This window comes from Ursus arctos, unplaced genomic scaffold (genome assembly GCF_023065955.2).
Source record: "Ursus arctos isolate Adak ecotype North America unplaced genomic scaffold, UrsArc2.0 scaffold_24, whole genome shotgun sequence".
NCBI lineage: Eukaryota > Metazoa > Chordata > Mammalia > Carnivora > Ursidae > Ursus > Ursus arctos.
This window is the reverse complement of record NW_026622919.1, coordinates 23,898,083-23,924,669: the sequence shown is the minus strand read 5'-3', so window position 1 is coordinate 23,924,669 and position 26,587 is coordinate 23,898,083. Positions and strand designations below refer to the sequence as shown.

Below are 26,587 nucleotides of genomic sequence, written 5' to 3'. Positions count from 1 at the left end.
AGCAGATAGTATCTTAAAACATGCCGTTCATTCAGAAACCTGGATGTTTGGGATTTTTGTCTTACTGAAACATGTACAGCCATTCACAATTCAATACAAGAATCCTTTGGGAAAAGGTAATTAAGAATTCTATGTGGAAAGATAACTTTTGTGTTTGAACATCTTCCATCAGCTTTTCCTGCTCAGGTTATTACTGACCAACTGTTGGGCCAGGAAGCAAATAGCCAAGAATAATTTTGTGTGATGCCGAGAGGTTTTTTTCCCCTCCTAACAAGCAGATTGTTAAGTTGCTGCGTGCTCTGTAGGTTAGCCTGGAGTTAAAATTTTAGTGTTATGTCACCAGTAACTAACAGAGGTTTGTCAGTGTGTGTGTGTGTGTGTGTGTGTGTGTGTGTGTGTTCATAAGGATTGGGCCTTTCTTTCCTTAACCTGAAAAGTTAGGATGAGTTGTCGCATGAAGATGTATTGAAATCCCCCCCCCCATACTTTACCTGTTATCTGGCACTTAATGAAAAAACTTGCTCGAAAGTTGCAGGTCCCTTGAGGGCAACAAACACTACACTCAAAATGAAACTAGGTTACTGGTTCTGTAACATGCAGTGGTTTGTATCAAAAGCTGTTTTGGTCTTAACTTTGAGATTATCCCTTATTCTTTGAAGTGGTCATATTTTAACTTGGAGTGGTTTTAAATTTTAGAATTTCCTGAAGTGAACATAAAAATGTTTTAATATTTTCTTATGTGGTTGTTGTACACAAGTTTATAGAAGGCTTATCTCCAGACAACGTATTTCTTCAATAAGACCAAAAGAAAAAAATACTGAAGATTTGAGGAAGTATTGAAGACTGACGGTGTTTTAGGAGCGTATTCCAAATGGTTTTAGGTAGCTCTGTAATCTCCTTCGCTTCTGATATCTGGACTTTTGTGGTTTAGTACTTTGAGTGTGTTTTAATGTTAGAACCATCTTTATAGTATAACCAAGAGACAATTAGGCGCTTTCCATTTACTATTTACTATTACTACTTTTGGTAACGTACCATCTTTTTTCTTTTGGTTGATAGGTTCTGAAATGAGGAAGAGCTTAAGATTGTGGCTTTATCATACTTTTTCTCCTACTTACAATTTTTTAAAAGCTAAACAAACGAACCTCCCACTATAATGAATTGCAAAATGTTTTCTTGTAAAGGCTTCTTTGTGCTAAGAGGTGTTCCTTCCCAGCAGCATTCAGACACACTCAGGTCTCTCCCATCTTTAGAGACCAAACTCAAGCCTTGTCCCTGTTTTGACTCCAACTGCAGCTTCTGTCCCTCAGCTTCCATTCCGTCCTGGTCACTCCCTCGCCAGCTGGTAGCGGAGGCCCCGCAGCTAGGGAGCGAGAGCTGCAGAACCCAGCCCGAGTCTGAGCCCTGAGCCAGTGTACTAAGTAACTCAAGACTGCTGTTTTTTCAGGGAAACAGGAGGCTCGCCAGAGGACAAGTGGGCCTTCAGGTTAGGGAATGATTCAGCCACTAAATTCAGTGGTCAGTTTTCTCGGTCTTACTCGGTGTTTTAGCAGCATTTGCGACAGTTGACCAGTTCTTCTTTCTTGAGAAGGTGTGGTTTTGTCCTAGCTTCTGTGCCCTGCAGTTGCGCGTTTCCTTTTAGCCATGTCCGTGTCTCTTCTCTTTGGTGGCGCTTTCTCCTCTGCCCTGAGGGCTCCCCAAAGCTTTCTTTTCTTTATTTATCCTGTCTTCCCAGCCCCCAAATTTAAATTCTTTCTGTATACCAATGTCTCCCAAATAGTCACCTCTAGGCCTGACTTCCTGTCGATCTCCACCCTCTTCCAGCCAACGGACATCTCTACTTAGACGTCTAGTTTGCATCTTACACGTGACTGTATCAAGTAGGATGCCTTGAGTTTCAACTGATAGAAAATCCAGTTCAAAATAATTTTAAAATAGAGAAAATGTATCATTACAAGGAACAAGATGCCTCGGTCTAGGATTGGTTTAAGTCTGGTCTAGTGACATCATCAAGGACCCATGTTCTTTCCACCTTTCTACTGTGCCGTCTTCGAGATGTCTACTTTGTCCTTGGGCCATCTCCCATCATGTGCGCAAGATGGGCACCTCCATTCTAGGCATCATATCGAGACAAGAGGACATCCAGCAGGGGGTGGTTATTGCTTTCTTTTTGCTTCTCAAGAGTTTGGAAATCTTTCTCAGAAGCCTCCCAGCTGACTTCCACGTAAATCTCACTATCCAAAACTTGGTCACAGGCCCACCTCTAAACCAATCACTGGCAGTGGGAATATGGACATGTAAACAATTTTTATACAAAATAGAAGGAATAAGTATACTAGAGGTAGTAGTTACAAATAAAGGGGAAGTGATGGAGCTGGGGAATTTCAGAAAGAATAAGTAGTGTTTGAACTGAATATTGAAAAATTAGCGAGGTTCACTTGTTAGGGAGGGAGATAAGGGCATTCTTGACTGATGGGACAACATACACTGATGACTGGCTTAGAGAAATTCTAGGATGTTCAGGGAACATTGAGTAGACCCCAAAGCCGGTGCATAGAGTTTGTGGGGGGATGTGGAGGGAAATGAGATTAGAGAGGTAAGATGAGGGGTCTAACCTTGAAGGAGGTTTGGCCTTAATTTTTTGGCAGTGGTTTCACTGTAAAGGAATTTTAGCAGTATTTAGCAAAAGACTTCTCTACTCACTGTGTGAAAGACATACTCTCTTTGAATTTGAGGCTGATTGTCTTACCTATAGTTTTTGCTTTGCCTCTCCCACCTGTGTTTTTCTCCTAGCTGTAGGAAGGGAAATTTAAATTGCATACGTTATCTTTGATCTAGTTCTTTCTTTATCCATCACATCAATAAGCAAATTCTGTTGACTTCTCCTTTTTTGCCTCTCTGCCACCTTTTGGTGTTACGTGTATTTCTCAGGCCTGCCATCAGAACCCTCCATTTTCTGTCCCAACTCCGTATTTACAATGTTGTCACCTCCTAATCCCCGGCCAGACTCCTTTGGCTAGGCCTTTGTCTTCATCACCCCCGGAATATACTATGCTTATTCTTGAAGATACCTTTATTCACACAGCCCTCCCCTCCACCTGTCTTTTAATTTCCTCTCTGCCTTTTCGGATCCCTCCCGCTTGTCAGGACCTAGCTCAGATCTCATGCCCTGCACGGGGCCTCCGATAGCCTGGGCGTCCGACGTCCTTCCTGCCCTTTTAAATAATTATATGGCACCTTTAAAAGAAATAGCATTTGTTTTATTTGGCAATTGTGACTTATTTTTTCTGTATAGTTGCTTGCTCTCCAAACACTCTTTAAGCTTGTAAAGATTAGGGCCAACACAGTAATTATTGGAAAGAATGAGTAATATCTTTTCCTTATATTAGATTCTTGGTGCTTCGTATGTAGATGATAGTCAAAGCTTATGAATAAAGAGTAGAGTGTGAGAATTGCACAGAAGATGCTTCATGGGGGCGCCTGGGTGGCTCCGTCGTTAAGAGTCTGCCTTCAGCTCAGGGCATGATCCCAGAGTCCTGGGATCGAGCCCCACATCGGGCTCTCTGCTCCGCTGGGAGCCTGCTTCTTCCTCTTCCGCTCCCCCTGCTTGTGTTCCCTCTCTCGCTGGCTGTCTCTCTCTGTCAAATAAATAAATAAGATCTTAAAAAAAAAAAAAAAGAAGATGCTTCGTGGGGGTGCCTGAGAGGCACAGTTGGTTAAGCGTCCAACTCTTGGTCTCGGCTCAGGTCAGGACCTCAGGGTCATGAGACCAAGCTCTGCATGGGGCTCCACGTTCAGTGCTCAGTCTGCTTAAGACTCTCTCTCTCCTTCTGCCCTTCTCCCCAACTCTCTTTCTCTTTCTCTCAAATAAATTTAAAAATCTTTAAAAAAATGCTTAATGTGTAAGCTCTTCTTAACTATAAATGTCACTTTTATAATCAGAAAAAAAGTCAAAAAGCTATTTCTCTCTTTGGAGGGAAAAAAGGAGATCTGGGCATTCATAAATAAGCCTTGTATTTGATAACAGTTTTAGTAAACAGAGTCCCGTCACTTCCAGGACTGTGGGGTGCTGGGTATACTGTCTTGTGAGACTCGTAACCGTAACTCAGTGTGCTGAGGGCAACAGCCCCAAGCCTAGCCATCCATTCTTCTCTCTGTTCAGCTCTACTTCCCAAAAGGGAGAGAGGATCCCTCGGGTCTGTCTGCCAGCATCCAGTGTAGAACGCCTCTACTGAGTAAAGCTGTGCTCTGTGCCACCACTTTTGCCTTTAATTTTGGCATAGTTGTGGCATGGTCACCTGGTTTTATTTCATTCAGCCTGCAACTTGTGTTTAAAAAAAAAAAAAAAGGACCATTAAAAAAAGGAAGAGGCAGCAATGGATATTGGCCGGTATCTGAGGCTTCATGGATTTCTTCCACATCCTGTTGGGCATCTTGCCTTAAATGCTTTCTTACTAAGGCAAAGGACTGAACAGAATCTTCCATGGAATGGTGTTAAGTGTGGTCATGTCTCTCCACCCTGAGAAAGTGTGGTGGACCCAGTTTTAGAAAAACTTTTTGGAAAAACCTAACCTACACCATGGGTAAGGTTGTGGGCTTGATCTCATTTGTATCACACGTATTTCAAGACCATACATAATATATTCCCGTAACCCAGGCATCCCCAACCTGAGATTTATAAGCTAATTTTAAAGATTCTTTTTATTTATTTGAGAGAGAGAGAGAGAGCGTGGCACATGAGTGGGGGGAGGGACAGAGAGAGAGGGAGAAGCAGACTCCCTGCTGAGTAGGGAGCCTGACACTGGGCTCGATCCCAGGACCCTGAGATCATGACCTGAGCTGAAGGCAGCCACTTAACTGACTGAGCCACCCAGGCACCCCAATAAGCTAATTTTAATGTTCAAAAGTCAAATGGAAATCATGGTGAAGCTGGACAGTCTAACCGAAAAGTTAGATGGCTGTTTGTTTTTTTTTATATTTGGTTAGTAAGAAATACAAAAGTATGATCTAAATGCAAATTCTGAGACAATATTTTAAAAGCAGTGCTCCATGGGAATGTGACAGGAGAGTTGGGGGTGGAGAGGGGCGTGTATGACAGCCCTTCTTGTTGAAAAGGTTGGGAATGACTGTGTGGCAGTAGGTGACCAGATGAATTAGGTAAAAGAATGGAAACAAATAACCCAAACAGTAAATGTCAGTGCTGGAAGGGAACCCCTTAACTGTACGGCTGAAGAAGCCAAGGGCTGGCAAGGTCAAGTAGCCTGCCAGGCGGTGTGGAAGAGCGCAGCAGAGCCCGGCTCGGGGTGCAGGGTGTGGTCCCCGTTCCGCTCAGTGTCCCCGCATCCCTGCTGTTAGGGCCCAGCTCTTCGTTACTGGCCTGCCTTGCCATCCAGTAATGTCATTTTTATGCAAACTCTCATAATTTTCAGCTAATCTTATTTTCTCAGACCACCTTGAGACTCTTAGTGCCCAGATAGCCTATTTCGTTTTCTCTCTTTTTATTGAGATAGAATTCACCTACCACATAACTCGCCATTTTAAAAGGTACAGTCCCGTGGTTTTTAGTATATTCGCAAAGTTGTGCAACCATCGCCTGTATCTAATTCCAAAACATTTTCATCCCCCGAAAAGAAACCTGGAACCCATTAGCAGTCCTCGCCTGCCTACCCCCAGCTCCCGTCAGTCACTAATTTACTGTCTCCATGGATTTGCTTATTCTGACCATTTCATATAAATGGAATCATACAACGTGTAGCCTTTTGTGTCTGGCTTTTTTCACTTAGCATAATGTTTTCAGGATTCATCCATGTTGTACTCTGTGTCAGTATTTCATTCCTTTTTTTGACAGATAATATTCCATTATATGGATATGCATTTTATTCATGCATTCATCGGTTTGTGTATATTTGGATGGTTTCTCCTTTGGGGCTATTATGAGTAATGCGATGAACATTTATATGCCAGTTTTCGTATGAACATTTATTTTCAGTTCTCTTGAGCATATACCTAAGAGTGAAATTGCTGGGTCATATGGTAACTCTGTGTTTCCCTTTCTGAGAACCGTCAAACTGTTTTCCACAGTGGCTGCACCCGTTCGTATTCCCATCAGCAGTGCACGAGGGTTCCTTTTTCTCCACATCGTCGCCAACACTTGCTGCTTATTGTGTTTTTGATTTTAGCCCTTCTGACAGGTGTGAGGTGGTGTCTCATTGTGGTTTTGATTTGCATTTCCCTGATGATGAGTGATGGTGAGCATCTTTTCATGTGTCTGTTTAGCCCATTTCATTCTATGTATTTATAGGGAGGGAAAGAGACAGAGTGAATGAGGGGGGACAGAGGGGGAGGGAGAGAGAGAATTTTGATCCCACACTGAGTGTGGAGCCTGATGCAGGGCTCGATCTCACAACCCTGAAATCATGACCTGAGCTGAAATCAAGAATTGGACGCTTCACTGACCGAGCCACCCAGGCGCCCCGCCCATTTCATTTCTCAAACTTATCTACCCTTCCCTGTCTCTTGCCTTTTCTCATCTTCGTTACGTCATGTTCACTATGGAAAAATGCATGCAACAAACCCTAAAATTACATAAATCTCTGCTCTGCCACCCGTCGTTTATAACTTCTTTAAGAAAGAGTTTCCCAAATAAGGAGAAAGGAGCCAGCAGTGAACCCCTCCCCCCTACCTACTGGGAACTTTGCCTATTATCAGGTTATATCAGTGTGGGTACTGTCATTCTAGTTTTACAGGGTGAAATTGGGTAAGATCAGTTGCCTTGTCCAAAGTCCTATACCTGGCTAAGTAGTGTATCGGGGTTCACACGAGATCGTTATTTTACATTTAGTGATACTTATCACTGTTCTTTCATTCAGCTGTGAATTCCCTTATGATCATGGATATGCTGTAGAGATTGAGAGGGGTGTAGGAACAGGAGAAAAAATTAATTTATAAACCTGATTTAACTAGACATTACAAATAAGGAAATGGAAAAATCTGCTCTATAATATGAGGTCTTAGCTTGGGGTTTATGGATCCCTAGGGGCTCCATGGATGGGTTTCTGGAAATGGGCAAACTCCTTGAAATTGCATGTAAAATTTTGTATGTTCATTTTTCTGGGGGAGAAGATTTTTAATTTTCCAAAGATTCTCAAAAGTTCAAGAATTGCTGCTAAGAAGAGTCACATACAGATTTATGGGAAGGAACAGACAAGCAGCATGTTAGCATTTGTCTTTTCCCATTGGCCATGTTTTGGGTATGTTATGGTTTGGGTGAAAACTTCTCATCTGCTGTCAGATATTTTTGTTTTAGACTGTTTGTTTATGCCTGCTGGTTGAAGACTATTCCTGTTAAACTTTTTTTCCAAGTGTTAATTTTTGAAGTGTAAAAAATTTTCTGTGAATTAGAAAACAGTAACAGTCCTTTGTCTTTTGGTAGGTCTAATATGTAAATTCTTGCATTTCCTTTTTCTTAATTCTGGCATTTCCTGATGTTGTTTACACATCTGAAATATTTGTTATTTTTATTTCTATAAAATATAAGAATGTAATGAGGGCCTTTCTCAGTTATTTTCAGTTTCTGAATGAGTTTTTCATTCACGTTCATGATGATCTCGTCAGTTAACATATAGATAGGCCTCTCATAATGGCTTACATTATAGGTAGCCACAGTCTGAAGAACGATTCACAAGGCCTCTGAAAGTCTCTGATTTTTCTTAATAAAGCTAATGAGCAGAATATCAGTTAATAATGATCAGGGCACTCCCACAGTTGGCCATGTTGAAAACAGACTAGTGCATTAACTCGTTGCATTCCATAAAGCCCCTTGGTTCAAGGCTAGACTGAGACTTTCCCAGATTATGTATCTTATGGGTATGTTCTGACTGTTTCTAAGGGCACAGAATTTCATTTGAGCGTTCCCTGCAGTGAGGACTTTGTCAGATTTTAGTGGAAAAGATAGCACTAATACAAGACTCTTACTCTTCTTTTTAAAAGGACTCCTTTGTTTAAATTATATTCTCCTGTCTGTGGGTGATGTTTGTGAATTGAATAATGGAAAGATGTTTTGAATACACCTTGTGATCACTCAGGTCCTGCAGGGTAGCCTACTTAGTATTTGATTTCTTCTTTGGCCCCAGGGGGTTACGGGTGAAAGTTAAGGTTGCTTAAGCCACTGGGATGAGAAATGCATATTTGTTTTTATTGTCTTCTATGGCAATGTTGGGACTGTTGATGCTTGAAGGTAATTAGGTAATGCCTTAGGGGGAGTACCTCTTCTTTGTCCTCTTTCTCCTAGCTTCTCCTGCGTATTATTGAGGAAACACAATGGCAGTCTCATTTAAATGCATGTGTAAAAAAACTACAGTGAAAATTTATTTTTATAAAAGCTTTGTCTAAAACTGAAGGTGACAGGCATTTCTCAGTTCCATGTCTTACAGATAACCGATTAGATGGACTGCTTAAAAAATAATTGATGTATGAAATTATATTAGGTGAGATTGCATTAAAATTAGTTGTTTTTCACCTATATAAAATACAGGCATCGGAGAACGTTTTACAACATTGATCTAAAATGTGGAGCAGTGATGTGTGTCCTTTGAGGTTTTGCTTGTTGTGAAGTTGACTCCCACATGTTGTGTTGGTAGCTTTGCTGTGCAACCCAGGCTGATTTTGTGCTCACCCTTGGAAATGAAGGACATTTATAGAATGCTATGGATCTTGCGACAACTTTTTTCACTGTAGATTTTGTATCCGTAACTTGCACTTTACACGTCAAGTTTAAGGTCCACAGATTTATTCAGGTTTCATCCATTGAAAGCCTAAGAATTTTGTTGCAAGAAGATGAACTGAAACAATTTAAATCTTCACTTGGTCAGCCTGGTGACTGTGGAACACGAAGTGCAGATGAGTCACTCTGAAAACTGAAATGTATCCATGTGAGTTTTTCTAAAGATTTTTTATTTGTTTGAGAGAGAGCGCAGCAGGGGCAGAGGCAGAGGGACAAGCGGGCTCCCCGCTGATCTCAGAGCTCAGTCCCAGGACCCCGAGATCATGAGCTGAGCCGAAAGTCAGATGCTTAACTGACTGGGCTACCCAGGCGCCCTTCCATCTGAACTCATCCAACATTCGAGACCTTGTGGAGGGAGATGGGCGTTCACTAGCTAAGGTTAAAACTTAGACCCTTGAATACTAGTCTAGAATTTTATTTTTTACTTTGTGTCATTAGAGATTTTTTGTTGTTGTTGTTGTTGTTCAAGGTCTAAATACGTCGTTTAAAGTAATTGTTATTTACCAAGTTAGCTCAATAGGGTTGGTTAGCTGGGATGAGGAGTTAGAAAACCAGGATTCCAGCCCTTACTCCATCACTTAACCAGCAATGCCACGGGAACGTTACTACACTGAGCCTTAGCTGTAAAATAGGAACAGTCCCAAGTCACTGTAGGGCAGTGATGCTTAAAGGAGATAAACAAAACCCGGTGTGGTTTCATTCCTGTCTTTTTCATGTTGAGTTTCTTGTGTGCAACTTGCCTACTTCCCTTCTCCATCTCTCTGACTTCTGCTTGTCCTTCAGAACCAGCTCCAGCTTTAGCTCATTTCTGAAACTTCCTCTGACAGGCCCAGCACCTTTTACACCAGTTACTCACCTCCTCGTTCCGCACTTCGTCTGCACCTTGTATGTAAAGGTGAGTGTGTTTACCCAAGAAACACAACAGTGCTCTTGTAAGCATTTATACCTACTGACTCATTTAATCCCAGTAACACACCATGAGGCAGACACAGTTATTATCCCCATTTTACAGATGCAGAAAATGAGACGTGGAGAGGTTAAATAATTCGCCCAAGGCCCCCGAGCTCTGGTATGTGTCAGAGCCAGATTTCCAGTGCAGGCAGTCAGGCCTCGGTGTGTGCTCCTCACCGCTGGGCTGGGCTGTTTTTTGTCGTTGTCCCTGTTACGCTGTTCTGTGATTACCGGTTTTCACGTCTGCCTCCCTAGTTAGACCTTTGAACTGGCTCCAGCTCCCCCAATACCAAACACATAGTAGGCACTTAATAAATGTTTAACAGGTGTGTGATAAATGTGCTCTGTGCGAACTGTAAAACATCGTATAAATGCGAATTATTATCACCACTACCATATACACTTGGTAAATCAGAAGTACAGTTTACCGAACTTGCAGTTTTGCAGTTTGCTGTCTTGGCTCCCACTTTTCAAGGTGGCAGACTGAAGTTTGGATTGGTAAAATTTAAGGGTTGACAGTACCAAAACTTGGGTTAAACGTGAGCTATAGTTATAGGTCCCGTCATTAAGCCTGTTCGGTCACGCATTCTTTGCCATAATAATACAGCTTGTTTTATGTAAAAGAACAAGGTCAGAGAGGTCTGAGTGATTCTCACCGTACTTGATAAAATTACGTAGCAGTTCAGGGTCTTAAGTAGTCAGTCTTCCATTGTCCACCGTAGGTATCTTCAAAGTTGTCTTACTCTTAGAGGTTCTTTTTAAGAAAAAGACAAGGACACAGTGAGATTTCATTCATTTCAGACAAGTAGAACCTACCGTATTAAGAAAAACTTAGGGGTGCCTGGGTGGCTCAGTCGGTTAAGCATCTGCCTTCGGCTTCGGTCATGATCCCAGGGTCCTCGGATCAAGCACCGTATCAGCTCCCTGCTCAGTGGGGAGTTTGCTTCTCTCTCCCTCTGCCTCTGTCTCTGCCCCTCTCAAATAAATAAATAAAATCTTAAAAAAAAAAAAAATTAAGGGTACCTGGGTGGCTTGGTCAGTTAAGCGGTCAGCTCTTTTTTTTTTTTTTTTTTTTTAAGATTTTATTTATTTATTTATTTGTCAGAGAGAGAGAGAGGGAGAGAGCACAAGCAGGGAGAGTGGCAGGCAGAGGGAGAAGCGCGCTCCTTGCTAAGCAAGGAACCCGATGCAGGACTCGATCCCAGGACCCTGGGATCATGACCTGAGCCAAAGGCAGACATTTAACCAACTGAGCCACCCAGGCATCCCAAGCAGTCAGCTCTCGTTTGATTTCCGCTCAGGTCATGATCTCAGGGTCCTGGGATCCAGCCCTGGGTCGTCCTCTGCACTCTACATGGAGTCTGCTTGAGCTTTCTCTCTCTCCCTTTCTCTCTTCCCCTTCCCCCCCACTCACGCACTCTCTCTCTCTGTCTCAAATAAATAAATCTTTAAAAAGTAAAAGAAAAAAATTAAGCTTTTAGTGTGGACATGAGTTTTAAACTCAATGTAATTACAGGTAGGGAAATGAAATAATTATGTCATAAGGAACACATTCTTATAAAAAAAACTTTTTAAAATTACAATTCAGATATTTAAATTTTTATTTTTGTCAGTACTGAAAATTTAGTATAAAAAGGTTTGTGCTTTTATTTTATCCTAATTCCCAGTATTATCTTTCCTACTTCAATTTTTTTTTAAGATTTTATTTATTTATTTATTTATTTATTTATTTATTTATTTGACAGAGAGAGAGAGACAGCCAGCGAGAGAGGGAACACAGCAGGGGGAGTGGGAGAGGAAGAAGCAGGCTTCCAGCAGAGGAGCCCGATGTAGGGCTCGATCCCAGAACGCCGGGATCACGCCCTGAGCCGAAGGCAGACGCTTAACGACTGAGCCACCCAGGCGCCCCTCTACTTCAATTTTTTTTTACTTATTTTTAATTTATTTTATCTTGCTTAATTGTGTGTTTGTTTTATTACATGTAATATAATATACATATCTATATCTGCCCTTCAGGCTTTTCTGAAATACACTGTCCTTCACAGACTTTTCCTGATTTCTCCAACTAGGAGTGATTTTTCTCTTCTAAACTTTCAGATTTCTACTTTTTCTTTACTCAAGTGTATAGTAGTTGTTAAATAGTTATGTGACTGTCCAAAGACTTTGAGATGAGTTGTTACTTGGCAAATGTGTCACTAACATACTTTCCTAATAAGAAAGAAGTGAGTAGCCTTCTGGAAAAGCCATAAAGCTTTGGGTAAAGTGTCAGACCATTATTAGCACAGACCACCTGTCCTCCTGCCCATCCTTCCTAGCGGATCTTTTTTGGGGGCGAATTTTGCCGATACGCACTTACCTTTCCCTCCTTGTTCCTTTCCATTTCTTGGTAGTTGTTCTTCTGGCCCGATCCTCATGGATGGTTGTACGCCTTAGAAAGCTCTGCGTTCAGCAGGACCGCGGGTAGTTTGAGCTTTGGAGACAGGCCGGTGGAGGCGGTTCTGCCAGTGGGTAAGCACAGGTGGCAGAGTGATACGCTTTACGCAGCTGCCCTTTCAACCTGAACAAACTCGCCCCAAATAGAATCTTTCTAACACACGAGGAGGATGCATAGGTACCTATTTTAATAGAGAGAAAACTGTTGGATTTGTCAAAAATTAACTACGAAAACGTTTCAGGGAACAAAGTTATTTTTCTTTTAAGACTAAATGTAAGTAAACATTCTTGAAGACGCTGTAAACTTATTTTGTAGTCCACTTGGGGGAAAAAATGGCATGAGAAAAAGCGCATTCTGGAAGTTGTACTTTATCTATAATATGCTATTATATTTTCTAGTTTTTTCTTTTCTTAAGATCTACTTATTTACTTTAGAGATTTTATTTATTAATTTGAGAGAGAGAGAGAGCATGAGCGGAGGGAGGGGCAGAGAGGGAGGGAAGAAGAAGCAGACTCCGTGCTGAGCAGGGAGCCCAGGACCCTGGGATCATGACCTGAGCTGAAGGCAGATGCTTAACCGACTGAGCCACCCAGGAGCCCCTAATTTTTTCCTTAAGATTGTATTTTCTTCCTACTAGTTGGTCAAGAATGTAGAGTGCCAGGACTTGTTGCTTCTCGATTTGTATACCTCTTAATAAACATACCACATTTTTTCCGAAGTTGTATAACGTTAATTATAGCAAGACACTAAGGAATGACCTGCTTTAGTTTAGAATTTATTTTAAGAAGCAGGAGAAAATGATCTCTAAGAACTTGTTTTAATACCAAAGAGAGATGAATTAAAACAGCTTTAAATATTAACGAGGGTCATTTCTTATTTGCTGCTTCTGTCTGCTTTCAGGTTCTTAGAGCTCAGTGTATTCACCTAGAGAGTATTCTAAAAAATGAAGTTAAGATGATTTGTAATAAGTAAGTTAGAACTGAGGATACACATTAAGAGTTGGATAATGAAACGTGGAATGTTCTAATTTCCCTAATGTGCTTTTGGTTTTGTAAAGGTTACTCGATTGTGCTCTTAGGAGATAGTTTAAATCTTCTGGAAGGAGAATAAAGGAAGATTATCTTCAAAACTGAGATAAGGCAAAAGGTGCCAAAATCGAATGAAAAAAGTAAAATGTGGGCAGAAAGCCTGCGTGTGTTTCAAAGTGAACAGTCAGACTACATCTTCTGCCGTGACTGTGTGGCTTGTTCATGTTTCTGTGAGTCTCCCTGATTGTAATAGTGGGAGGTACGGGTCTCAGGCTCGTATGCGAGTGCATGTACGTGTGCGTCATAAAATAGAGTAAAGAGCTCTAACTGTAATTTTTTTAAAGAAAAAATAGTCTTATTTTCTAACTTACTAAGTAGAGAATTCCCCTGTGAATTCAGCCCTTTGTCTTTCTGATTTTTTAACTTTTCACTTAGTAATTCTCCGGTCTGTGCTGTGCAGCTGAGGACTGAGAGAGCTGATACATGCAGGATGTCCACACGTGCAGATTCGTAGAGAGCTACGTTAGTGAGGTGGTGCTGCCGGGACAAATCAGTCCCCAGTCTCGGCAGCTTAAGTCGGGAAAGGCTTGCTTTCTCACTGCATGGCCATGGTCGGTCAGCAGGGAAGCTCTGTGCGTATCGCTCGGTGATGCAGGCTGATGGAAACAACCGTCTTCTTGTACATGACTGGTCTCCATGCCTGAGATGGGAAAGAGGTCTGAGGGTCTCTCGTTAGCCATGAGATACGGTAGCTCAGCAATGACGCTCGTCTCTTACTTCACAGCACGATGGCCAGAACAGTCAGGTAGTCCCTCGTGCCGACAGCGGGGGCCGCAGGGGTAGCACTGCCTTCGCCAGAGACACAGCTGGAAACACTTGACAAACCATCCTTTTGGTCATCAGACCCTCAGTCTACTCTCTCTCATAGGCAAAATACACTCAGTCCCTCCACAAGGTAGGGGACCCCGAGGCCCTATCCAGTCACGCATCAAGCTCAAAGTCCAGGATCTCTGAGTGACACAAGGGTCTGATGATTGCTGCTCTGTCAGTGAGGAGATGGTGCGCAGTCGTCTCTGCACTGGCTCCAGATGTTGCTTTTCTCCGTCCAGAGACTTGGGAAAGAAATGGACACATGATCCCTGCCCCCGCATACAAAACGCAGTCATGACTATCGGCAGCATAATAAAAATACTCCCCATTTGTAAGGGGGAAGAGTAGGAGATATGTAGCAAATTCTGAAATCTCTGAGCAGTCATTGAGCGGGCCTCCTCAGGGTTGGGGAATGTTCTGGAATAGACCCTGATTTGGCTCATTAGGGGTAGCTCATCTGTCTGTGTTTTCTTTGCTCCCTAGCTTCATCCTCTTGGTTCCTCCTTTTTTTTTTTTTTCCTGTTATCTTTGGTTGTATGTGAGATGGGCAATGAAGACTCTGCCCCCTCAGGGGAATGGACAGCGGGCAGCTTTCTTATCCTGCCTCCTGCCATAGGTGCTTGAGAACCCAGAGACCATCGTAAGTCTTGACAGTCACTGTCTCTTTAACCCAGTCTGGAAGTTCTTCTGGAAGTATAACTCTCAAAAACTTAATCGACTTTTTATAGAGTAGTTTCCGGTCAGCTCTGTGGGCCTTCGCTGCAGCCACAGTTCTTTCCTAATCGTACATGAATTTGCTACACAGCTCTGTCTTAGTACTTCTTCCTTGACTTAGTTTTGAGTACGGGTATTTCTGCTGTGATGCCATAAATGCCTTCCTGGATGCTGCAGAGTCATACTTTAAAATCAATGGGGCTTATGAAAAAATCAGGTTGGGGCAGAGCACTCAAAATCTGGGAAACACTGCGACCAGTACACTCATAGAAACAACAATAATTATAATAAATGTATTACAATAAATAAATATATTAAATATAATTATAAATATACTAAATCTCCATTGCCATACACACCCAGCATCAGTCTGTTGAACCTTTCCAGACTTAATCCCCTGGGGGGTGGTTTCCTCCTCTGAGATTGGGTGGGGTCTTGAAGACATTCGCTTACAATAGAGACCAATTTCATTATAATTAAAAATTCGATGTATGAGATGTGTAGGCTTTGGCGATCAAAAACTTTTAAACACAGGAAGGGAAACATATGCCCTCAAGTTCACCAGATACAAAGCAGAAAGTTTAGTGGTTCCTGAAGCCAGTGAACGAGCCACTACTTGCATTAAAGGAGGTACACAGGTAGGATGTTCAGCTTTTTTCTTAAGGTCCTCGTTTATCGCTAAGCCTATCTTGTTCATTGTGAGCAAGCTTTCTCTTGATCCCTTGAAGCATTGACTTGCAGGGGAAAATCTCGTATTAACCACCAGGACTTCGGTGTTCCACTGACATCATTCCCCTATTTACTAATAGCATTTGAACTAATTCACGTTAGAGAAATAGGCTTTGTAGCAAAATACACTAAGAAAGTGCTTCAGTGAGAGAACCTTCTCGCGTCTCTCTTAGAAGAGCTATTTTCCCGCGCACCGCCTTAATCCATTGGGACGTTTTATCGTTTTATCGGTGGGGGTGGAGGGTACGTCTCTGGCTTGATTCTGCCTCAGGACTGAAGTCTAGTCGGCATTTGTAGCTCACGACCTTCTCTGTTGTTAAGCATCTGCTTCTTCTAACCTACATATCGCTGACTTTCTGAACTCCTTTCATCCCGACTAAACCCACCGGTTCTTTTCTGAATTCATCCTCTGCCTGTAATGATTGGTCAGGTAGAGCCGACGGTAGCCAACACTGTCTTCGCAGTCCATTTTCCTGTGGGAGCTGTGAGTCCTCTGTCTTCTGAGATAGGTGATCGTCTCACTGAGAATTCGCCACTGCTGTCCCGTTAGCCTCCTGTACCTGTGGCCTTGCCCATTTTCACCAGCTCCTAAGCTTTTGCCACGTATTTGGGTTCTCTGGATGAGACAGCACCCCACTTCTGGATCCCAGCTGTGTCAGCTAGGAGAGGCCATGTTCTGCACGACGCTGCAGTACTAGCCAACGTAAGATCTCTGAGGTTTTAGAAGCACAGTCTGTGTAAAATTAAATGAAAAAGAGAAAGAAAATCCACTGTGCCATGGGTAGCCTGCAGGTCACTGTAGTCACTCCGGGACCTGGGTGGATAGCAGTGACAGCAGTGGTCATCTTGAAGATTGGTGGTCCCTGTGGCGGAGGGAAGAGAGGTCTAGAGGGTCTCGTTGGTTAGAAAATGCCCCGTCCTCCTGTGCACCACTTCTGCTCATGATGTCCCGCCGTCCAGAAGCAGTCACACGGCCCCACCCAACAGCAGGGGAGGGGCAGGGCCAGAACACGCAGTCCTGCCACGTGCCCAGAAGGCTGAGAGCCCAGAGGTCTTTGGGAAGAACACATTAATTATGACCACAGAGGATTTCCCCTCAATTATTTTTCTTTGTCTTCCTGCTTTTTGTTTAATTCCTGGCTTTTGCTGGTTAATTGAATTTTACAGTCTCTCCTCCCTTGCTTAATTTGAGATAATTAATGTGAGTAAGTTTAATGGTATTTGTAGTAGTTTAGATTAGTTCCATGGGTCAGAAGTTTTGGCACATGCAAAATAAGGCTAAGTAGAATTAAAAGCCACTGAGATCTTCCTGCTTAAAATATGAGATGGGAAATTTTGATATGTGCAAAAAGATATGTGGTTGTAGGGACAACCGAGTTTAAGTTATTTTAGAGTGTCATTTGCCAGAGTAGAAATAGACCATGAGCCGTGGTGTCAGGCAGGTCTGGGTCAAGCACTGCTTCTGTCATTTAATAGATATGTAATCTTAGACAAACTATTTAGCCTCTTAGAGGCATAATTTGCTCATTTATAAATACAAATAAGTACAAATATATCTACAGATGTCAGGTAAAACATGGTGGCATTTATCACCAGGCCTTTCAGAATTCCACTGAAATGAAAGTAAAATTACTTTTTACTTTTTAATTTTTTAAAAGATTTTATTTATTTGTCAGAGAGAGAGAAAGAGCACAAGCAGGGGGAGTGGCAGAGCAGAGGGAGAAGCAGGCTCCCCGATGAGCAGGAGTCCAATGCGGGGCTCCATCCCAGGACCCTGGGATCAAGACCTGAGCTGAAGGCAGACGTTTAACAACTGAGCCACCCAGTCATTCCTGTTTTTAATTTTAAAAATTTTTAATTTTTATGGGGATGGGGGAGAGATGGAGGGAAGGGCAAGGGGAGAGAGAGAGAGAGAATCTCAAGCAGGCTCCACACACAGCAAGGAGCCTGACACAGGGCTCAATCTCATGACCCTGAGATCATGACCCGAACCGAAACCAGGACTTGGACGCTCATCCGACTGAGCCATGCAGGTGCCCCAAATCCCTTTTTTTAAAAGAACAAATCCGTAAGGACAAAGAAAACAGAAGATAGTAACAGAGAAATGACAAAGTAGTCATGGACTACATATTAGAGTCATCGTCATGTAAGAACAAATGTTGATGTAACAAAAAGCTGTGATACGACTATATTGGGAGGATTGGGAGCAATAGGTGAGAAAAAACTATAGTGGCAGACAAGTAGTAACAAAATGAAAAAAAAATCAAGAAATAGAAATATCATCATGTTTAGCAATATGGAAGGAAATACTGGGGAGGAGGAGCCAAAGGAGTTGAACATTTTCATCTCCAGGCTGCGGGATCAGGTAGGATGGAGTCGACAGAGGGCTACTCTTTTTGTGACAGACCTGGCCGTGTGTGTGACTTGGACAGCGATGTGTGCTTTTCTTTTCTTTGTGATTACTTCGATTAAAAATCGAAAATGAGTTTGAAAGGCATCCCCCAAAGTCTTGTGGTGACTGTTAAATAGGAATAAGGCGAGGCACGTCTGCCTGCTGGTGCACGCGGCAGGCCCTCCGTGAGCGCGTTTCCTTCCTCGTGTCGGCGGGACAGGGTATGTGCTTTTGGCAATAGTCACGACTCAGGGGCGAGGCGGTTGGCTGAACAGCAGTGTGAGTTATGTCACAAAGCAACGTAGGCGCCCTTCTTGTTTTTTTGTTTTTTTTTTTTTAATGGATGGTTTCATTTTTCTTGGAACCGTATCAACCTGATGGTTACTGTTTCTTAGAATTTATTAGACTTCTGTGCAACTGACATATGAAAAAATTCCCCGGCTATTGAGTGGATCTAGTGAGCTACTCATGGAACAAACTTAAAAACACTTAGCAACTTTGAAATTACGCTGATGAACCTGAAACCAGTAATATCTATAATAATATCTCTGCCGAGATTATGCATCATTTAAGGCCACGGACATTTTCTGTCTCTTCTGTAGTTACACCAGTTAACTGTTTTAGGGGCGCCTGGGTGGCTGAGGCTGCGTCTGCCTTCGGCTCAGGGCCTGATCCCGGGGCCTGGGATCGAGCCCCACATCGGGCTCCCTGCTCTGCCAGGAGCCTGCTTTTTCCCCCTTCCACTCCCCCTGCTTGTGTTCCCTCTCTCGCTGGCTGTCTCTCTCTTTGTCAAATAAAATCTTAAAAAAAAAAAAAATCAGCTGTTTTATTTCCCTGGTCCCCAGTGCCTAGCTCACGGCCCGCTTTGTTCTCTGAGGCCTAACTGTGGTGGATGGTAGTGACTGATGTTGAAAACAAAGCCAGCCAGCATAAAACTCTGGTGCGTTTCACCTAGGACACCCGTTTATATGACAAGACTGTAAACTCCCTGTGGACAGAGACCGTATGTTCTGCCGTGTCAGTGTGTCCTGTAGCATCCAGCATAACGAATGCCATGCGATAGTACGTGTTCGTTTTGTCATCAGATACGTCCTGAACACCTCCTAAGCGCTTGGCACTACGCTAAGCTCTAAGGATAGCTCGGTGCACTGGACAGATAGACTCCTGCCTTCTTAGAATTTACATTCGAACAAAATTGTGCTGAATTTAGCAAACCAGTGGCCCACACTGATCCATTTACGCAGGATAAGGAGTCGCCTCTGTAAAGAGTTGAATCATTTTCAGTTGTGCTGTATGATGTACGTGCATGCTGGGAGAAGGAAATCGTGGTATCTGACCTTTTTCCTCTTTGCTTTTCTTTGCAGGTAAGATGCTCCAAGTCCATTGCAGCTCTCCTCGAAAGAAAGTCGCTAGCGCTCTGCTCCTGCCGCAATACCAAACCTCCCGACCTCTGCTTTGGTGCTGCCACCCTGGAGGGATTGCACACAGGTTCCAGGAATACTTTTTTTTTTTTTTTCTTTTGAGTGATTCTTTGTGGATGGAAAAAGATTTGAGTCTTAATAACTACCCTGTTTTAAAGCTGTTTCTCTGCAGTCTGAACTGCGTCATAAATCGGGCCACTCCCCCATGAGCCACACAGCCGGCTCTCGTCAGGAGCTGGTGGAGAGCTGCGCGGCGCGTGCAGTAGGGATGGCACAGGAAGACAGCCGTCGTGCCCCAGTGCCATCTACCTTTTACCATGGTGCCAACCAAGAACTTGACCTGTCCACCAAAGTGTACAAAAGGGAATCAGGAAGTCCTTATTCCGTGTTAGTGGACACCAAGATGAGCAAGCCCCATCTCCACGAAGCCGAGGAACAGCCGTATTTCAGGGAGCCAAGAGCAGTGTCTGACGTGCGCGCTGTGAAGGAGGACCGGGAGAATTCTGATGACACGGAAGAGGAGGAGGAGGAGGAAGTCTCTTACAAAAGGGAGCAGATCATAGTGGAGGTAAACCTTAATAATCAAACATTAAATGTCTCTAAAGGGGAAAAGGGTGTCTCTTCTCAGTCCAAAGAGACTCCTGTTCTTAAGACAAGCAGTGAGGAGGAGGAGGAAGAGAGTGAGGAAGAGGCCACCGATGACAGCAATGACTATGGAGAGAACGGAAGACAGAAGAAGAAGGAGAAGGCGGCGGCGAAGGCCAGCGTCACACAAAGGAGAACCAGGAGAGCCGGCTCCGTGGCTGCGGCGACCACTTCCCCGACTCCCAGGACTACGAGAGGGCGTAGGAAGAGCGTGGAGCCGCCGAAGCGGAAGAAGAGGGCCGCCAAGGAGCCCAAGGCGCCAGTCCAGAAGGCCAAGTGTGAAGAGAAAGAGACTCTGACCTGTGAGAAGTGCCCCAGGGTGTTTAATACTCGCTGGTACCTGGAGAAGCACATGAACGTTACTCACAGGCGTATGCAGATTTGTGATAAGTGTGGCAAGAAGTTTGTCCTGGAAAGTGAGCTGTCCCTTCACCAGCAAACAGACTGTGAAAAAAATATTCAGGTAGGTTTCATCACCGAGAGGGCAAACTTTCCAGGATAGAACCTGGCTGTTCAGACTCACCTGGTATCTGCCCAAGAGAATAAATACAGTAGAGGCTGAAGGGACAGTGTTCACCGATGTCTCTTTTTAAAAAGCTCCTGCTTTGGTCTTTTCAAAACCCAGGCTTAACATTTTCTTTCGAAAGCATTACACTTACCTGACGCTGGACTAGTGGGAACCCAGGTACACTGAAGGGGGAATCTGTCGTAGGTGATTGATTGCCCAGGAGGTAAAGTCAACACCGACTTTGCACTGAGATTCACTGTTGTGAGACGTGTAATACGTAATTCATTCTGGCATCTTCTCTGTCAAGGTGGGAGATACTGAGTAAAGGTCAGGAATAGAGAGAGGTCCCCTTCTAGGTTTGAAAGGATGCCAGATTCTAGTGCAGCTGATGGGGACAAAAACCGTAATGACTCAGACCGGTGAAAAATGGAAGATCTCCAGGAGTGAGTTTGCTTTTACCGGTGGAGAGATGACAACATTAAATTTATCAAGAGGCTGAGCCCATGGGAATATGCAGACTTTAAACAGAGGCTGAGCTGGTTGAAAATGTTGCCCACCTGGCAGTAGGGTTACTAATGCTACTGTGCAGTATTATTAAGGTAACAATGTGGCTTTCAAAGCAGGCTGATGTCTTGAAAGGACTGTATTGTGATAGGTTCAGAGGTGTGCTAATTATGTCGAGTGAATGATCTTACGTTGAGCTGTATTGGTTTGTACATGTGAATGCATATTAACGAATGTTCATAAAAGGTAAGTCTATTACTGTCTCCGTAAGATATGTACAATGCAAATGTGTTGTGCCGCATTTAAGCCAGACTTCTTTTGAAAAATGCGATTGTTTTGGTTTGGTTGGTTTCTTGGCGTGCGCTTCATCTGGAGTGCGCCTCCTTTTTCACTTTACCTCTCGCTTTTAATCAACAATCGAGATCACTGCTTTACTTGAAAGAGATTCTTTTAAATATAAATTATGTTTGCCAAAACTCCGCTGCTTTTTGATTCGTCAGTTGTGACTTGGTCTCTGACACGCTTGGCAATGAAAGAAGGCTGAGTCGTGGCGCCCAGACCCTCTGGTAACTACCGCTGCCCTTGCTTGGTTACAGATTGGTTTTGACCGGTCAGGCCGAGGGCGCTGTGATGCGGTGCTGCTCCCTAGGGGTCATCCTTGGCTTCTCCGACCACCGACTCACTGCTGAAAGTTGTATCTTGATGTCCATATAGTTGTGGGTTTTTTTGTTTGGTTGTTTTTTGGTTTTGGGGGGTTTTTTGTTTTTTAGGTTTTTTTTTACTTAAATGTGTTTTGTTAAGTTACAGAAAGGAAACAGTGACTACATCCTCATTCTGTGACTTTCCTGACTGTTGCTCACCATGCGACACTTCAGCTTGCATTCGGGTTTTGTGGCTTCTGCTCTCTTTACCTTCCTGAAGAATGCTGCTCTGTCCATGCATACAGATCCTCATGATCCTGGAGACCCAGTCATGAGTAAAAATTGAAACCCTGCCCTGCACAGTGCCTTGTAGGGGTAGGTCTGTCCTCCTCTCGAGCGGGTCCAACCAGAGGCTTTTTTTTCCTCCCACTCTTCTCAGAGTCCTTGTTTCCTGAAGCGACTATGATGTTCAGAGATTTTTATTTCCAGTGAGTAACTAACTTGTTCCCTTAAATGTCTCCAAGCTGGTGGTTACCTAGAACTTTCTAGTATTGTTTTGCTTTCACCGGAAGCACTTCATTTTGATACACGTTATGCCTAATATTCCAGACTGTTGCTGATTTGTAATACAAGGAATGAGGCACTTTTGCGTGTGTCTCCTGTCGATCTGGGGCTGGCTACCAGGAAGCGGGAGGATGATACTGACAGCTTAGAAGTCACAGGAAATTCTGCCAGAGGGACATGTCTCACAGAGTAAATCAGATATGGGAAAGTATAATAAAATCTCAATAATCGTGTTAACGAAGGCTTCCGATGCACTCTTGAAGGTACAGAAACATTGTTACACTTCTGCAGATCTATAACCATTAATATGTGTTTTATCTCGTCTTTATTTATGCTCATTTAAAATTAGTTTGTATTCCCTGGTAAACACCTGTGAACTGCTTAGTGACCTGTGTGTAGGAGGCAGCTGCTCTTGGTAATCCATTTATTTTTAAGAACTTGGTTCTTCTCCACTGGTACTGTACTAATTTGATAAAAGCAGTCAAGTCTCTCATATTAGCGGAACTTTCCATTCCTTTTTGTTTTACTTTTTGCCAGTGTTTTCGTACTCCCAAAGCGTCTCTAAAAGATGCCTCTTGGGAAGTCGAACATACAGATGTTGGTGTTGGCATCTGGGCTCCTCGGAGGACTGGCGTTTGTTCGGATTCTCGCCTTGTGCCTCGACTCTCAGGCACGCCCGTTCCATCAGCCAGTCGGCAGCTATGGCTTTCTGCAAGCCCCTGTAAATAAAGATTATTTCTATTTATCCTGCTCAGTGTGTTTCCTGTAACAAATCCTTCAAGAAACTCTGGTCCCTTCATGAACACATTAAGATCGTCCATGGATATGCAGAAAAGAAGTTTTCCTGTGAAATTTGTGAGAAGAAATTCTATACCATGGCTCACGTGCGGAAACACATGGTTGGTAAGTTTCTTCTGTGGCTTTTCTCTCACGCCTATAATTTTTCCTTGTTCTTTGGTGTGTTTTATGCTTCACATGGGGCAGGCTCTGAGGAACGGCCTCCCTTTAATCCGTTCTGACTTGTCGAAGCTACCCGCGACACGTCCCCAGCAAGCGTCACCGGCTGGCACGGGACAGGTGCCTTTCCAACCTTGTTATTTCGGTTTCTCTTCAGAATGTTGCTATTACGGCCTCGCAAATTAAAGTGTAGAAAGTCCCCTGGCAGTAGGACAGGAAGCTCTCCCCGTGTGAGCTTTTCGGTGGGCTTATTCTGAGTGTGGTGCGTTCTGTGTTGCAGCGCACACGAAAGACATGCCCTTTACGTGCGAGACCTGTGGAAAGTCGTTCAAGCGCAGCATGTCCCTCAAGGTGCACTCCTTGCAGCATTCTGGAGAGAAGCCCTTCAGATGCGAGGTAAGGAACGCGCTGCCCCCCAGGCCCAGGCCTAGGGGCGAGCTTTTATAGACGTGGCAAGCAGCGAGGGAGAGATGTGCATAGTACAGGCGCGAGGCTGCGTTTCCACGGGCCCTGCAGACACGCGCTCGGAGCGCCCCGTGTCGCCTTCACTGCCAGGCAGAGAAAGGTCATCGTTAACACGCTGTTAACCCTCATAGATAAGGTTAAGCCCGAGAATAACACACGGTGGGTTATGTTTCCTCCCTCAGTAATCCAGAGAAGTTGGGTGTAACTTCAGTGCTAATTATGGGAGAAAATTCCCCTTTTATGAGTAACTGAGCGGCAGGAATATAGCAGAGCCAAATAGTTGACACGGCAGCTTCTATTTTACGTGTGAAAGAGAAGCCTCATCTCAGAGACTTTGCAGGGTGGGCTCGAGGAAAGCTGCCATGCTCGGCGTTCAAAAATCTCCACTGTGTCCCATGCAGAACTGTGACGAGAGGTTTCAGTACAAGTACCAGCTGCGCTCCCACATGAGCATCCACATCGGGCACAAGCAGTTCATGTGCCAGTGGTGCGGCAAGGATTTCAACATGAAGCAGTACTTCGACGAACACATGAAAACACACACTGGTAAGAATTTCTTGGGGAAAGTACAGCTACGTCTCGGACACTTGTTGACGGTCACCTGTGAGTCTGTCTATGTAAAAACCGAAAGCCCGGATTTGCATTCCAAGTGCAAATTCCACTTGCAAGAAGCCTGGCATATAAAAATCCAGATTTTTTTAGCCTGAAAAATGGGGCTTTCATCACTCTGTTCATTTAAAAAAAGGAATATCTGTGAGTGCCTTTTCACCGTGGGTCCCTTCAAGACCCTGGCTTGTTTTCTTGGGGCACAGGGTCTCCTGAAATTGTATGCAGTTTGTTTCGTGTCTGTGCATTGTACACAATGTATGTGATTTTTTTTTTTTTTTTAAGGAAAGGCTTCTGGACCTTTCAAAACTGAAGGACACTGCTTTAAATACAATACCCCCTCGGTGTGCTTAAAGTTTGATCAGATTGGATTTCCCCAAGATTACCGCTTTTCAGGAACAACTCCCATCAGCTGCAGTTAAATCGTATTTTAACCATTTGGTGTTTCTGGGGGGTTTTGCTTCCTAGCATGGAGGTGAATCTCGTAAGCATTTGACTACTGGCTAAAGCAGTAGCGCCCCCTGTAAACACTGCATCATTGTATCACAGCCTTAACTTGATATTCTGGGGTTAGCTGTCTTTGTACAAATTGAACAGTGTGAGCCATTTTTCGGGTTTGTAAATAAAATCTCCTCACAGGATTCTACATCCTGTTAGTCCACGGAGTAACAGAGGTGAGGAAACTGTGCCGTGGCTGGATCGCTTTAGCTCCCATTCTCCTGTTGAAGTTCAGAGAAAAGTGCCTGCCTGGTGGGCTTTTTTCCCATTCAGAGCAGAGCATCCTCCGATGTTAAGGATGAGTCTAGATGAAGAGTCATGAGAGGAGTTTAATTAAATAAATTCCACCTTAAAGGGTAATGAGAACTTTGAGACCTGAGTGGATAGACAGCAGGACATAGCAGAGTAATTAACAAATTCTCCTCTTATAATTTGGTGACTCTTGGATGGGCTCTTAGTTCTGAGTCACTTTTAGGATTCAGTTTTTTGTTGTAAAGCAGGAAGCCATGGAACTTGATAGAAAATAAGCTTTTTTGAAGGCGGAAGTTGTGTCACTTTGATACACGATGCTTGGGACGTGGTGGGTGCCCCAGAGCCGTTGGCCGCATCACTTGTTGGAAGGAACCCACAGCCACTGACACCTCTGTCCCCACGCTGCCCTCCTCCTCTCTGCGTGTCTCCTAGGCGTCTTTCTCCCAGTTCCCTCTTCTCTCCTCCTCCCGCCTTTCTTTCTCTTTCTCCCTTCCCCTTTGTCCTTCTTTCTTTAGACCCTGAAATGTCCATAATATAAACCAGAGTATATGTTTTATGATTAACATATTTGTTGAATAAAATTTTAAGTTAAATATTCTTCTTTAACCAAATAGGCAAGCTCAACATTACCTGTTTCTTCCAAAGAAATACAGCCACCTAATATCCTTCTCATTGAAAGAGTAGTACATACTTACTAAAAAGAATATTAGAAAATGTGAAAGTTCATGGGGCGCATGGGTGGCACAGCGGTTGAGCGTCTGCCTTCGGCTCAGGGCGTGATCCCGGCGTTATGGGATCGAGCCCCACATCAGGCTCCTCAGCTATGAGCCTGCTTCTTCCTCTCCCACTCCCCCTGCTTGTGTTCCCTCTCTCGCTGGCTGTCTCTCTCTGTCAAATAAATAAATAAAATCTTTAAAAAAAAAAAAAAAGAAAGAAAGAAAATGTGAAAGTTCAGAACAAAAATCATCACTGAAATATCATTACTGTTAACATTTTGGCAAACATTTAAAAAAAATTCTTTAGTTTCTTAATACACATGTAGATAGATACTATACATAAGTGTTTATGTATTCATGTATATAGATAGACATAAAACAAAAACTGGGTCTTTATTGTAGTTGATTTTTCCTTTTTACTGTATTATGTCATTAACAGCAATATAATTTTAATGGTTATATAATATTCCTTCTGGTAAATTTGCTGTAATAATAGCCATTGTTTATTACGCACATATATGCCAGGCACTATAAAGTGCTTTACGTACATTACCTCACGTAATCAATGTAACTTTTACGGTAGTCCTATCAAGTAAAGAATGCCGTTTCCATTTTATTTAGCTTGCTGGACATTTATTTAGCCTACTGGACATTTGGATGATTTCTGCTTCCAGTTTTTCTGCTGTTATAAATAATACTGTGTTATAAATAACACATCCATGATTATTCGCTTAGGATAAATTCCCGGAAACGGGATTATTAGGGCAAAGAGACGGGCACAGTGTTAAGACTTGGTGGTACGTATTCCAAAATAGCCATCCACATACGCTCTTACCAGCTGCCTATGAAAGCGCCCATCTCCCCAGCGTTTTCCAGGGCTAAATAAAACCCTTGCTGATTTGATAGGTGG

General features: G+C 43.3%; 1 protein-coding gene across 5 annotated transcripts in view; it reads left to right on the top strand.

Annotated features, from left to right (window-relative positions):
* ZNF652 (zinc finger protein 652) overlaps positions 1 to 26,587 on the top strand; it is a 60,510-nt gene that overhangs the window by 19,562 nt on the left and 14,361 nt on the right. Inside the window, exons 1-7 of one of the 5 annotated variants that reach the window (XM_044389290.3) lie at positions 7,540 to 8,930; positions 9,610 to 9,677; positions 19,265 to 19,388; positions 19,480 to 20,429; positions 22,939 to 23,086; positions 23,421 to 23,536; positions 24,007 to 24,151. In XM_044389290.3, the coding sequence (XP_044245225.2) occupies positions 8,921 to 8,930; positions 9,610 to 9,677; positions 19,265 to 19,388; positions 19,480 to 20,429; positions 22,939 to 23,086; positions 23,421 to 23,536; positions 24,007 to 24,151 (1,561 nt within the window). In that variant the 5' untranslated portion in view covers positions 7,540 to 8,920. Of the gene's footprint in view, positions 1 to 7,537; positions 9,678 to 19,264; positions 19,389 to 19,479; positions 20,430 to 22,938; positions 23,087 to 23,420; positions 23,537 to 24,006; positions 24,152 to 26,587 lie in introns of those variants that run through there. The other 4 variants (XM_057317922.1, XM_026513105.4, XM_026513103.4 and 1 more) reach the window with 4 other exon arrangements.